The sequence below is a fragment of the Pan troglodytes genome, chromosome 18 (genome assembly GCF_028858775.2).
Source record: "Pan troglodytes isolate AG18354 chromosome 18, NHGRI_mPanTro3-v2.0_pri, whole genome shotgun sequence".
NCBI classification, from domain to species: Eukaryota; Metazoa; Chordata; class Mammalia; order Primates; family Hominidae; genus Pan; species Pan troglodytes.
In genome coordinates this window covers 13,511,488-13,526,164 of record NC_072416.2, presented here as the reverse complement: position 1 = coordinate 13,526,164, position 14,677 = coordinate 13,511,488, and the positions used below count along the sequence as shown (strand labels likewise).

General features: G+C 48.2%; 1 protein-coding gene across 43 annotated transcripts in view; it reads right to left on the bottom strand.

Annotated features, from left to right (window-relative positions):
- Positions 1-11,970, bottom strand: part of CIITA (class II major histocompatibility complex transactivator) — a 71,641-nt gene extending 59,671 nt beyond the window's left edge. For 14 of the 43 annotated variants that reach the window (XR_010152267.1, XR_010152266.1, XM_054668196.2 and 11 more), the window contains exon 1: positions 859-1,070. Coding sequence is in view for 13 of the 43 variants with exons in the window: in XM_009430298.5 (XP_009428573.1) it covers positions 859-910 (52 nt within the window). In the remaining 30 variants the exon portion in view is untranslated. Of the gene's footprint in view, positions 1-858; positions 1,095-11,656 lie in introns of those variants that run through there. The other 29 variants (XR_010152263.1, XR_010152262.1, XM_054668197.2 and 26 more) reach the window with 16 other exon arrangements.
- Positions 11,971-14,677: the final 2,707 nt, after the last annotated feature.

Genomic DNA, 14,677 nt, shown 5'->3' with positions numbered 1-14,677 from the left:
TCTCTGGGTTCAAAGCAAACCATACATTTCAGGGGAGTCTGAGAAAAGGGATACCACCCCTTTAACCATCCAACAACAGCAATGCCAATAAAATTGAGCTCCTATGAGCTCAATTCCAGTTCCTATAAAATACTGGACACTGTGCTAGGTCCCTCATCATTACCCTTTCATACAGGCTTTCCCACAGGTCCATTGTACACTCCAGGAAAAGTGACTCGAGAATGTAAATGACTTCTTCAGGGGCACACCCTTCCCAGCCAACGGTGTAGCTGCCATGCTGCCTTCAGAGCCGGTGCCAGGTGTCTGCACTGTGCTCTTCCCACCATCTGTTCCCCCGTCCCCTGACCCTTTTTAAACAACACCATTTGGAAACTGGGGGGAGGGCGGCATCCGCCAGCTCTCCCCAGCTGCTGAGGGCTCAACAGCTACACCTCAAGGCTGACTCCAATTTTGGTTTCCCTGCTTCTCTGGGTATGGAGTAGAGTCTGGCAGAGGTCCCGTCCTGCAGAGGCACCCCTCAGTATTTACCCAAAGGGAGGCGAGAAGACCTTGCTGTGGGCCAAGCCAGGCCAGCATGCTGAGAGTTAGTGACACACTGCCCGAAAGTCTGACTTCTAGAACCTTTCGGTGCTGATACATGGTTCATACTCCAGACACCTGGCTGACCTGAAGTTTCCCTCCGGTGGAAGGAAATAGACAACTCTTTCACATCTTCCAATGGCCTGCCCCAGCAGGACACAGACTCCTGTTCCCATCCTCACCCCCATCCCCAATTCAGAATGGTTTCTCTGTTTATCTGGAATGGCAGGACCAGCTGAGACTGCACGCTAAATTAAGATGCTTTCCCGGCCTTTTTACCTTGGGGCTCTGACAGGTAGGACCCAGCAGGGCGTGGAGCCAGGCAACGCATTGTGTAGGAATCCCAGCCAGGCAGCAGCTCCCGGAGTCTGGCAGCCCCTCCTCGTGCCCTCAGCTTCCCCAAGGATGCCTTCGGATGCCCAGCTCAGAAGCACACAGCCTCATCACTAGCCTCATCACTAACCAGTCACCAGTTGGGAGCCCGCCAAGCTAAGCCAACATGCAAAGAAACAAGTGAGGGATCATCAAAAAAACTCTCCCTGCAAGGTGGCCCCAAGCGGTCAGATTTCTGTTTCTGAACACCCTCTAATTTTACCACACTCCCTTAAGCCCTCCCCACACCTCTGAAATTAATTTCACTTCCTTACTGTGGATTGAATTTGGTGAAGACAGAAAGTTGCACAGAAAATCTGTTGGGGGAACCTTCAACAGTCTGACGTTCAGAAATGATGATCGCAATGGAACCGCACTGGTGCCAGCTGCCAATATCTGCCACCTTCTGCAGGATGGGGCCAGTATCATAGCCCTCCGCCCAGATGCCTCAAGACAAGCTGAGAGCCTCTGCTGGGGACTTCTTAGATGCTGCTCTCCTCTACCATGCCTACTCCCACACCAAATTGCCCTGAATTTCTCTGGAGATCATAAGTGGCCCACCTGTCATTTTCATCCCAAGACATTGGACTAAAACATAAATTATACCTAAAAGAGTGTTAACCCAAATATGGTACCCTTGTAGTCAGATGGTTTGGGGTGACCCGCCAAAGTGATGCTAAATAATACTGACTCCCATAGGGAGAAAGTTAGTGTCTTTTCCAGTCTCTGCCCATCCTCCTGGTGGTATCAAGGAGGAAGTCTCAGCTTGGTGTGAACATGTCTTTAACACCTCTTCTAATATATGATCACTCCGTTTTATAGAAAGCAGCTCTCTAGCCTCAGAGCCTTCTACAGTCAACAGTATCTTGCTATAATCTAACATCACTCTGCTTTCTTGTTAAATGGTTACCTCCTGTTTTTGCCATTTTTTCCCCTTTATAATGGGACATAAAGTTTTATTTGAATATAAAGTAGATGGCTGGGCCAGGTGGCTTGTGCCTGTAATTCCAACATTTTGGGAGGCCGAAGCAGGAGGATTGCTTGAAGCCGGGAGTTGGAGGCTAGCCTGGGCAACATAGTGACACCCTATGTCTACAAATTGTTGGGGTTTTTTTTGTTTGTTTTTGTTTTTTTTTAGACGGGAGTTTCACTCTTATTGCCAGGCTAGAGTGCAATGGCATGATCTTGGCTCGCTGCAACCTCCGCCTCCCGGGTTCTGGGTTCAACTGATTCTCCTGCCTCAGCCTCCCAAGCAGCTGGGATTACAGGCACCTGCCACTATGTCCAGCTAATTTTTCTTTTCTTTTCTTTTTTTCTTTTTTTGAGACGGAGTCGCGCTCTTTCGCCCAGGCTGGACTGCAGTGGCGCTATCTTGGCTCACTGCAAGCTCTGCCTCCTGGGTTCACGCCATTCTCCTACATCCAGCTAATTTTTCTACAAATGATTTTTTAAAAATTAGCCATGTATGATGGTGCACAACTATAGTCCCAGCTACTCTGGAGGCTGAAGTGGGAGGATCGAGTGTGCCCAGGAGTTGGAGGCTGCAGTGAGCTATGATCATGACATACACTCCAGCCTGGGCAACAGAGTGAGATCCTGCCTCTCCTAAAGAAAAAGAAAAGAAAGATAAGTAAAAAAGGTGAGTGGTTAAAAAAAACCCTGTCATAAATAATAGTAAAGTGTTATGTAGAAAACACAAAAATGATGAAGGTGGTACTGAAATGAAGGTTTGGAAACATGACTTGTGTGCCTCATGCATTTTTGCTGAAAGAGCACTGGATGGGGAACTTAGTAGCAGGTGTGTGACCTTGGCCTCTTTACTTCCTCTCTGTGGTCCTCAGTTTCCCCATGTGTGAAATGAGGATGATGCCCTTCTTTGTAAGGTGATTACTTTGAAGCCTTCATTGTTTTCAGAAGTCCCCGGGTGAGGAGTGGGGTAGAAATTGACAAATAAGAAATGCTGAGTCAATTTGAAACAGCCTTGCTTAGTGGGGCTAACAAACGGACATGGTGAATGTCAGAAATTCTAAGAAGGACCAGGCACAGTGGCTCATGCCTGTAATCCTAGTCCTTTGGGAGGCTGAGGTGGGCAGATCATTTGAGGTCAGGAGTTGAAGACCAGCCTGGCCAACGTGGCAAAATCCTGTCTCTACTAAAAATACAAAAATTAGCCTGGGCGTGATGGTGCGTGTGCTACTCGGGAGGCTGAGGGATGAGAATCACATGAACCCGGGAGGTGGAGGTTGCAGTGAGCTTAGATCGTGCCACTGCACTCAAGCCTGGGTGGCAGAGTGAGACTCAGTCTCAAAAAAAAGAAAAAAAAAGAAAGAAATTCTAAGAAGTCTCATTATCCTATGACCTGGTGCCATGGGAGAGGCGCCTCTGACTGCTCAGCTGTCTTGAGGTCCCATATGGGGGTCCCTTTATGTTCTCAGAGACAGCTGGTTCTGATGTCCCCCTATCCCACCCTCAGACCGATGGCCAAGGCAGCTTTGGAACTTAGAATGGGCCAGCCAGGACTACCATCTCTCACCTGGGTGACTGCAGCTGCCTGGTACATCTTCCCTGTACCAGAGGTTCGTTTCAGTACCCCTTCCTCATCTACATCTTCCCTGACTCCTCCAGACCCAGTTCTTGTCCACAAGACCTGAACATGACCATGCCTGTGTCGGTGCAGGTCTCTGAGCAGAGCAAGTGACATCCGTCAACCTGTGTGTTTGACTGATGGCAGAGGATGCACTTTGGCACCTGAAGGCACCAGGGTAGAGAGTCTACAGATGAGTGGCAGTGGTACCCAGCCAGGAGCTGAGGCGCACCTGGATTTCAGCAGTGGCAGGTGAGGGTGTGGGGATGGAGAGGGAGGGGGCCGGATGTCTCAGAGGCAGAATGACAACCTCTAGCACTAAGTGAATGGGGGCAAAGAGCACGAGGAGGAATGAAGCCCACCCCAGGCTTCCTCTCTGTTGAAACACCTGCATCCTTGTTCCTGCCTCTTAAAGACTCCTGCAGGCCGGGCGTGGTGGCTCACGCCTGTAATCTCAACACTTTAGGAGACTGAGGCGGGCGGATCACCTGAGGTCAGGAATTCGAAACCAGCCTGGCCAACATGGTGAAACCCTGTCTCTACTAAAAATAGAAAAATTATCCAGGTGTGGTGGTGCACGCCTGTAATCCCAGTTACTTGGGAGGCTGAGGCAGGAGAATTGCTTGAACCTGGGAGGTGGAGGTTGCAAGTGAGCCGAGATCACACCACTGCACTCCAGCCTGGGCTTCAGAGTGAGACTCTATCTCAAAAAATCAAAAACAAAAACAAAACAAAACAAAACACAACAACAGCAACAACAAAAAACTCTTGCAGAGGTGATGAGGATTCCCCGAGCCCAGGTCTGCTTGGGACAAAGTCAGTTCTCTCCTGAGACGGGAACCCTGTCAGGAGAGGTGCTGCTGAAGCCGGTCTTACCCTAGGGATCTGAATTTATTTGTCTCGAGTCAGAAACTAGCATGCCAGCAACCACTAGCACCCAGCAGAACCATCATTAAGGTTGCCATGCTGGGGTCCCCTGGCAAGTCCCAGGGAGAGATGGGGAGTTAACTAGGTCTTCCAAGTAAAGAACAGTTGTTCTGGAAAAATTGCCGGTCCTTGCTGCAGTCTCCCAAAACAGATTCTGCTCAGTCCTACCTTCGCACCTTGGTTCCCTGCAAGCCAAGGAAGAATGCTGGGAACTTGCTCCCTCCCGGTGCTGCTCTCCTGCCTTCTCCCTTTTGGTCTATATTTTAGCCATCCTGCAAAGCTCGAGTTCCCACCTTCATCGCGCTTCCAGCTAACTATAATTTTCTTGCTTTGCTGTGTTTTACAAAACTTGCTGCAACATTTTTTGGCAATACAACTTTAACTTTCAAGTTCATAAGCATCATCCCTGCTACCTCTGATTAGATCATACATCTGTTAATGTCTACGATCAGGTCTTTAATTTTCTACACTTACCCCAATACCTACACAGAACTGAGCATTTGAAAGACACATTATCAGGCGAGGTGCAGTGGCACACTGCACTTTGGGAGGCTAAGGCAGGTATGTCGCTTGAGCCCAGAAGTTTGAGACCAGCCATGGGCAACACAGCGAGACCTCATCCCTACAACAAATAAAAAAATTAGCCGGGCATAGTGGTGCCTGCCTGTAGTCCCAGCTACTTGGGAGGCTGAGGTGGGAGGATGGCTTGAGCCCAGGAGATTGAGGCTGTAGTGAGCTGTGATTGTGCCACTGCACTCCAGCCTTGGCGACAGAGCAAGACCCTGTCTCAAAAAATAAAATAAAATAATAAAATAAAAGATACACTATTCTAAGACCATTTGAAGGAATGAATGGAGTTTTAGATTTGAATGATCAAGGCAGTTCCAAATGGATGAAGATTCCTCCCCTACTAGGTTAAAAGTGCTTCTTCATCTCATGCTTTTTTGGTGAAAGAGCACTGGGTGGGGAGTCCACCATAATTTCTAGCAGGTGCTAAATAAATGATTCAGGAGAAGGAAAGAAAGGAGGCAAGAAAGGGAGAGAAAGAGATCGGTGAATAGGGAGATAGGTGAGCAGAATACAACTGCTATGTATCCAAATTAGGGAGGGACATGGGAGGGTGTATGAGAACCTGGACCTGCTGATGGATTGTTGTATAGGGGGCTTAGCTGGTAGGAACGCAGGGAAATACTTTGACATGTAAATATATGGGAAATATATGGGTGATTAGGTAGGTAGAGAAATGGATTAACTGATAAGTAGACATGAGTAAATAAGTGTATAAGTATGTAGACAGTAGATATAAATAGATAAATTGAGAAGTAGATTACCACCATAAGACAGGGCGAGAGGCTGGGCACAGTGGCTCACGCCTATAATCCCAGCATTTTGGGAAGCTGAGATGGGTGGATTGCTTGAGGTCAGGAGTTTGAGACCAGCCTGGCCAACATGATGAAACCCTGTCTCTACTAAAAATATAAAAATTAGCTCGGCATGGTGGCAGGCGCCTGTAATCCTAGCTACTCGGGAGGCTGAGGCAGGAGAATTGCTTGAATCTGGGAGGCAGAGGTTATAATGAGCTGAGATCACGCCACTGCATTCCAGCCTGGGCTACAAAGCAAGACTGTGTGCCCCCCCCCCAAAAAAAATTAAATTAAAAAAAGACAGGGTGAGAATAATGATAATAATAATAAAAAGAAGTAGATATAGGAAGGTAGGTAGACAGATCAGGAAAGTTGGAGGGCAGGCAGGTAGGTGGATGGGAAAGTAGACAGTAAGGAATGCAGGTGAACCGCTCAAGGTCATAGCAACAGAGAACAGAAACCGTGCCTGGTTGGAGAAGTGCCAGGCTTGGGGGCAAGCTGTGTTTGGAACAGGCTGGCCTGGGAAAACCCATGGGGAAATGCCAGCTTCCGGGTGCAGGTGTGTCTCCTTCTGTGGTTCCTGGGGTAGAGGGCCAGAGAAGCAGTCCAAGATGAAAGGCACGAGTCTTCCTCGCCAACACATCCCTTTCCCTGAGGCAAAGGAGACTCCCAAGATCAGAACAGGGGCTGGTTCTCAGGAAAGTAAGCCCGGAAGGTGGGAGGGCACAGCCTCTCTCCTCTCTGGTGTGTCACAGCTCTGGTTTCTCACATCCTAAGGGCCAGATGGGGAAGGAAGCTGGAGGAAGGGAGCTTAGCGATCTGTGGGGTGTTCCTCCCTTTCCAATAAATCAGGCGACTTCCCAGAGGGAGACTTTGTTCTGTCATTCCTGGAACTGAGACCTCATGGGCAAAAATATCACACAATGAAATCAGAACAACAAAAACAAGCAACAAAGTAGAGTCAGAGGAATCAATAAAATGTAAGACCCTGGCAGGTGCCCTACAGCCTCTGAGAAAGTATGCAAAATGGGCCCCTTTGTGCCTCGCATTCCATGGTCAAACCCAAGGCCAGCTGAGGTTGCCCCCACTTAGAGTCATCTTTCCACCATCCACGTTGGGCTTGTGGTTGCCTCAGACGCCAGCCTCAGGGCTGAGTCAGAACCAGCTTCCTCTTGCAGGGAGTGTATGGGGCTTACACGGAATGGTGTCCCTGAGCCCTTAGATCAATGACTCTGAATGCTATTATCATCTCCACTTTATAGATGGGGAAACTGAGGCGGGGTGCCCGGGAAGTGCTCAAAGTCATACCTCTTGGAATTGGGAGGGCAGGACAGGCACTCAGGCTGTCTGAGGACATGGCCCATGTGCCAGTTCAACTCGAGGGCAGGGGCCACATTGATTTGTTTCTCAAATATGCACAGTACCCAAGCACTCAGCACTGCATTTTGCATGGGGTAGGTGTCTAGATATTGTCTGGGGCCCCCAGACTGCAGTAATTATTTTTCTTGGTGCCTCAAACCCCTGGTTTATCTTCTTCTTGTTCCATTCTCCTTGCTGTTAGACTCAGAGTGGTCTGATATTTATACAGTGCGACATAATGCCAAGCACTGCCTTGGAAGGTTTCTACCTACCATCTCATTTAACCCTCACTAGAGCCCTGGGAGATTCGTATCATTGCTCCCATTTCAGAGATGAAGAAACTGAGATTCCGAGTGGTCTAGTCATGTGGCCAAGGTCACATGGTACGTAAGGAGCAGAACATGGCTTCAGATCCAGAGCTGTCCAGCTGTCCAGCCTCCAGCCTGGTTCTTTTTCCATCATCACCCATCCTAGCTCCCCCTTCTTTGGCCTCTGATAGATGTTGTTCAGATGTCATGACCCACTGTTGACCAGGGACTGCCTAAATGTTTGCTTTAACTTCCCACTGAGGCACCTGAGTTCCTCCAGGGCAAGGACTTTGACTCTTGGGACTCACTGGAACTTTCCTGGGGCTGGATGCACACAGGTTGCTCAGTGTAGCACAGAGCGAAACCCTTAAGCTCCCATCTCCAGAACTGGGCTTTCTGCACAATTGCACCTAAGGCACTGCAATATCTGAAGGGGACTTCTGAATCATCAGGCTGGTTTCAGTGTGAAGACTGCGAACCTATTTGGGGTAGATTTACGGTAGCCCCTTGGGTTGTTTAGAAGAGGAAGCTAAAGCAGTACTTTTTTTTTTTTTTTTTGCAGGAAGTACTGCAATTGGCCAGGACTCATGAGACCCCATAGTCTCCCTCCTCAGGTCATGACCAGAGGCAAATCACTTAACTTCTCTGTGCCTCAGTTTACTCATTGGTAAAGTAGGAATAATGGCATTACATGAACTATCCATTCATCCATCTACCCACTCATCAACCCATCCATCCACTGAACATTCAACAAATATATATTGCATACCTACCCTGTGCTCAGGCCCTGTGCTAGGTATTTGGGACATATTGTGATCAAAACATAGATCCATGTCCATGTGGAGTTTATTTTCCAGTGGGAGGATCAAACAATAAACAACACACACGCAATACAAAAGTAAGATATACAGAAGGTGGGGGGCCAGGCGCAGTGGCTCATGCCTGTAATCCCAGTACTTTGTGGGGTGGGCGGATCACTTGATGTCAGGAGTTCAAGACCAGCCTGGCCAACTTGGAGAAACCCTGTCTCTAAAAATACAAAAATTAGCCAAGCATAGTGGCACACACCTGTAATCCCAGCTATTTGGGAAGCTGAGGCATGAGAACTGCTTGAACCCGGGAGATGGAAGTTGCAGTGAGCTGAGATCTCACCACTGCACTCCAGGCTGGGCAATAGAGCAAGACTCTGTATCAAAAAAAAAAAAAAAAAAAAAAAAGTGGGGAAAAAATCAACCTGGGGAGGGGGCTCAGAGTGTGGAGGGAGGAGTTGCAATTCTAAATGGCTTGGTCAGGGCAGGCCTCATTGATAAGGTGCAAAGAATAGAAGGAATTTAGGAGGTTGACCAAGAGAATGCTTAGAGAACAGTGCTCCAGGCAGAGGGAACGGCATGTGCAAAGGTTCTGAGGCAGACAGTGTGCTGAGCGTGTCTTAGGAACAGCGAGGGTGCCAACATGGCTGGAGTAGATGAACAAGGCAGACAGGAGTAGGGGATGAGAGCAGGGAGCTGATGAGGTAGGAAAGGCCTTGTGGGCCATTGTCCAGATTTAGCTTTTTCTCTGAGTAACATGGGAGCCAGTGCAGCGTTTAGCACAGCAGAGGGCCAAGGTCATTATAGAGTGGTTGAGAGGGAGGGTCACAAAAACCCCACATGGATGATTTCCTTTTCCAAACCCCCATCAAAATGAAAGTCAGTGCCCTTTGTTTACAAACCATGCAATTCTCTTGCCCTGTCCTCTTTCTTCCCCTCTGAGAGCTGCCCAGCAGCAGCACACCTGCCCACTGTCGCAGGTCAAGCCTGGCAGCCCTGGAGGGAAGCTGGCTGGAGGGCAGAAAGAGAAAGCAGGAAAAGAGCAACTTGCCCTGCACCCCTCCCAGCTCCCCGAAGACCACACTGGGCCCCGAGTGCAGTTCCACTTTCTGGAGTCACGTGGGATCAGAAATAAATATATTACCTCCCGAGGGAGGAAACAGAGTTAAATAACAGGAACCAGCACTCTCGGAAAGAGGGGGTGGGAGGGGCTGAAGTGTCCGGCAGTGAAGGCACATGTGGCTGGGGCAGGAGGGGCTGCAGCCAGGGAGAGAGGAAGGTTCTGGCTTCTCCCCCAGTTGGCATCTGTGCCACCATCAAGACCACACTGGTTCTCTGCGCCCCTGTTGAGAAGCCAAGGGAGAATGTTTGGGGGGTAAAGATGCCCCTTTGCCTAGGTGTCTGTTAGGAGGAAGAGAATTAAAGAGGAGTCCAATAGACGATGGAAACCACTTGGGTGAGAATTTGACGACAAGAAGAGTCAGCCCTGTAGAAATGTATGTCTTGGCAGGAAAGCTGGTAAACAACACTGCCCTGGTGCCCAAGATAAGGCCACCAAAATGCATTTGATGCCCTGAAGGCTAAGTTGAAGATCCAAGCTTGTCTGTCTTCAAATCCAGTCTTCACCGCTTCCCACCTGGGGGACCTGGGCAAGTTGCGTCACCCCTGGGCAGAGTCTGTTTTCTTCTTTAAGTGTTAAATAAGGATGGGGATCAAAGGGCTCAAGGTCAAGGGAGAAGTAAGAGGGTTCTAGATTGTGCTTAGGCTGTTTCTGGCACACTAAATACTCAATCAATGTCAATCACTGTTATTCTCTCAAGACTTGTATTGCAGAAGGAGATGGAACAAACACCGTCTTTAGAAAGTTATGACCAGGTTGGGTGTGGTGGCTCATACCTGTAAGCCCAGCACTTTGGGAGGCCAAGGTGGGAGGATCGCTTGAGCTCAGGGGTTTGCGAGCAGCCTGGTCAACATAGTGAAACCTCAGCTCTACAAAAAATAATTAAAAAAAAAATTAGCCAGGCATAGTGGTGCATGCCTGTGGTCCCAGCTAGTTGGGAGGCTGAGGTGGGAGGATCACTTAAGCACCGCAAATGGAGGCTGCAGTGAGCTGTGATCATGCGACTACACTCCAGCCTGGGCAAGAGAACAGACACCGTCTCAAAAAAAGAAAGAAAGTTGTGACATTACAATGAAGGGAGAACTTCTTTGTAACTGGGTAGGAGACGTAAACAGTTGGAGGAGCCAAGGATGTGTGTGGAAAGAGTACAGTGCAGGCTTGTCTTTCTGGTTTGAGATGATTGTGTGCCACCAACGCTCTTAAAAATAAGGCCTTCATTCTCTCTCCCGTAAGCGAGTTCTTATTCTCTCTTTCTTTCCCCCACCTTCTCCCTTTTTCTCTTCCTCCATCAGCCTCCCCCTTCCTTCCTCTCCCTCCCTTTTCTCCCTGTCTCTGCCTGTCTCTCTGTCTCTATGTCTGTCTTTCTCTCCCTTCCTTTCTCGCTCTCCCTCTGTCTTTTGGTTTCTGTCTCTGTGTGTCACACAGACACACACATGCACACATAAGCAAATGCATGCAAACGCACACATGCCCCCCCCCCCACACACACAGTGGGCTCTGCTTTCAGCTTTTTCTCTGGCTCCTCCTTTCTCTGCACCCCATTTCTCTATTTTTTTTTTTTTTGAGATGGAGTCTTGCTCTGTTGCCCAGACTGGAGTGCAGTAGCGTGATCTCGGCTCATTGCAACCTCTGCCTTCCGAGTTCAAGCAATTCTCCTGCCTCAGCCTCCTGAGTAGCTGGGACTACAGGCACCCACCAGGATGTCTGGCTGTTTTTTGTATTTTTTAGTAGAGACAGGGTTTTGCCATGTTGGCCAGGCTGGTGTCGAACTGATCTCAGGTGATCCACCTGCCTTGGCCTCCCAAAATGCTGGGATTACAGGCATGAGCCAGTGCGCCCGGCCCCATTTTTCTCATTTTGACTCACACTGATTGTGCCTGCATCCATCTTCCCCACTAGAGAGCAGACCCCTTTGAAGGCAGGAGCTGATCTGTCCATCCATGCCCCATTAATGTTGGTGTATCATCAGGGCTCAGGGAGTGAACCCAAGCAGGCATTTGGCTGCATGCCCCTGGGATGGTTCCTTCCAGCAGAGTGGGAAGCACGCCGTTCGCTCCAGCACACCCAGCAACAGAGACAGTGCTCCAAGTTTTCACTGCTCCTGCCAGCTCACTAGACACTTGGATTTCTCACCAGTCTGCCTTCCCATTGACTTCCCTTTCAGAGAGGAGGGAAAATCCTTGAGCTGTCTACAGTCTGTCATTTCTCCTTGATTAAAAGTGATGCCAACTTACCACCATGGTCACTGTGGCCGGGGCCCCTCTCGGCTGCTGGGGGCTGCAGCCCACTCCGGGCCCACCCCAGGAGGGCCAAGTCCAGGTCTCCTTTCTCTAGTAGGGTCAAAGAGATCTTCCTGGCCAGAGCCTCACTATCAGGCTCATGGAGCAGAGTGCAGTGGTATTCCCTGGAGAGGAGCTCCTCTTTCAGCAGGTTGTCCAAGAGGGCCTGCACCAGGCTGGGCTGATGGCTGGAGAGCAGCATTCTCACCTGAGTCAGGATGGCCTGGAAGTTGTTCATGGCAGCCCTTGGAGTCAGGGCAGCTGCCCTGGCCAGTGCCTGGAATCTCCGCTCACCCAGCATGCAGCATCCAAAACATGAAGTGAAAACCAGGACGAGGGAACCTCTGCAATTTATTACAGTTTATTTCTACTTAGGAAGATTTCCTCTTTTGCGTTGTAGGCTGGGGTTCCTGATGAACGGATGGATATTGGCTTTTGGGTTGATTCAGACTCCACAGATATTCTCTGGGTCCCACCCAGGTGCATGTGCCAGAGAAGCCCACAGCCTTCTGTTGGAGCCAATCTAGTATTGCTAAGAGGAAGGTGACATGCCTCCTTGGAGGACCTATAGGGTAATAGGTCTTTTCAGATGTTTTACCATAGCAAGAAGGCATTGCGGTATAGAGGTTAAGCAAATAGGCTTGGAGTTAATCTGCCTATGTTCAAGTCCCAGATCTGCTGCTCCTTGCCAATTATGTGACTTTGGGCGTGTTACGTAGCCTTTTTTTTTTTTTTTTGACGGGGTCTTGCTCTGTTGCCCAGGCTGATGTGCAGTGGCGTGATCATAACTCACTGCAGCCTCAACTTCCCAGGCTCAAACAAACCTCCCATCTCTGTTTCCCAGTAGCTGGGACTACAGACTCACACCATCATGCCCCGCTAATTTTTTATTTTTTTATTTTTAGTAGAGACAGGGTCTCAATCTGTTTCCCAGGCTGGTCTTGAATTCCTAGGCTCAAGTGATCCTCTTGCCTCAGTCTCCCAAAGTACTGGGATTACAAGTGTGAGCCACCACGCCTGCCTTACTTAGCATTTTTAGTCTCTGTTTGTTAACAGTACTTACATTATAGGGTTGTTGGGAGGATTAAATGAGATAACATAAATAGAGTCCCTAGTGCATTATCTACAACATGATAATAATACAATAAATATGAGCCATCATTATTATTGATTAATCATGCAAACTACTATCAGCTTGAGTTTAACCTCACAAATCCTCAGTCTCCTCCTCTGCAAAATTTCCCGCTAAAAGCAATCCGAGCTCATATGCATTTGAGGGTCTCAACACTGGACCTAGTAAGCACTTAACGAACACTGACTATTTGTTAATACTATCCCCAACTTACTAATGCACAAAACAGAGGATTTGCATAGAAGCCAGTCTGGTTTATGATTCTAAAAATCCCCAACCCAGTTTTAAAGAACCATAGGCGACTGTTCTCCTGCCCATTCTGTAACATGCCGTGACTTTGTTTCCTTCCAGACTCAGGATTACCATCTCTCAGATGGGGCCATTTGCATTATTCATTTAAATGAGACAAAGGATTTCCATTTCCAGTGTGGCTGACCAGCTCCCATATAATCAACGCTACCACAGGTAACAACTATAAACCCGGGGGAGAATATAAAAAACAACTATCCGAAGGCACTGGAGAGTGACAGGCCAGGCAGATACTGGAAGGGAGTCAATATATGGAAAATGAGAACTTCACAGGTGAATTTCCCAGTTCATGAGTTTAGTCTGAAGGCAAGTTCCAATCAGTGCTGTGCAGGGCAGTTAAGACTTTTATTTAATAAAGAAAAAAAAAAAAAAGGCTGGGCATGGTGGCTCACGCCTATAATCCCAGAACTTTGGGAGGCCAAGGCGGGAAGATTGTTTGAGCCTAGGAATTTGTGACCAGCCTGGGCAACATGGAGAAACCCCATCTCTGCTATTACAAGAGTTAGCTGGGTGTGGTGGCACATGCCTGTGGTCCCAGCTACTTGGAAGGGTGAGGTGGGAGGAGCGCTTGAGCCTGGAGAGGTTGAGGTTGCAGTAGGCTGTGATAGTGCCACTGCACTTTAGCCTGGGCAACAGAGTCAGACTCTATCTCAAAAAAAAAAAAAAAAAAAAAAGAGAAAGGTTTACTGCCCTTTATAATCAGAGGATAGAATTTGGGGGCAAAAATACCTACTGGAAAGTAGAAATCCCAGACAGAGAAGGAGAAAGGAGTAGCCCAAATTCTGCATATAATTGTCTAAATATCTGGCTGGCTTCTGGACCATGTATATATTCGTAGGTCAGACTCCAAGCAGCTCAGCTAAGGCTAAATAAGCTGAACTAAGATTTGAGCTGCAATGGGTGTAGGGGTAGGAGATTTTGCATTTGATTCCAGCCAAGTTATATCCCTACTGAAATAAAACCCAAAAATATTAATGCTGTTCAGATTATAACAGAATCCAGAGTGTTTACAACTTATCCCTAATGTCCTGTGTTCAATACAAAATTACTTGACATAGGCCGGGCGCGGTGGCTCATGCCTGTAATCCCAGCACTTTGGGAGGCCAAGGCGGGTGGATCACGAGGTCAGGAGTTCAGGACCAGCCTGGTCAACATGGTGAAACCCCATCTCTACTAAAAATACAAAAATTAGACAGGCATGGTTGCAGGTGCCTGTAATCCCAGCTACTTGGGAGGCTGAGGCAGAGAATTGCTTGAACCCAGGGGGCAGAAGTTGCAGTGAGCCGAGATTGCACCACTGCACTCCAGCCTGGGTGACAGAGCAAGACTCCATCTCAAAAATAAATAAATAAATAAATAAATAAAAACAAAATTAGTTGACATATAAAGGAACAGGAAAAAGGTAACATTTTCAAGAGAAAAAGACAATCAATGAAAACTGGCCTCAAGATGATGCTGATGTTGAAATTAGAAGACAATGATTTTTAAAGCTGTGATTATAACCATGGAGGAAAAAGACATCTAAGATGTAAAGG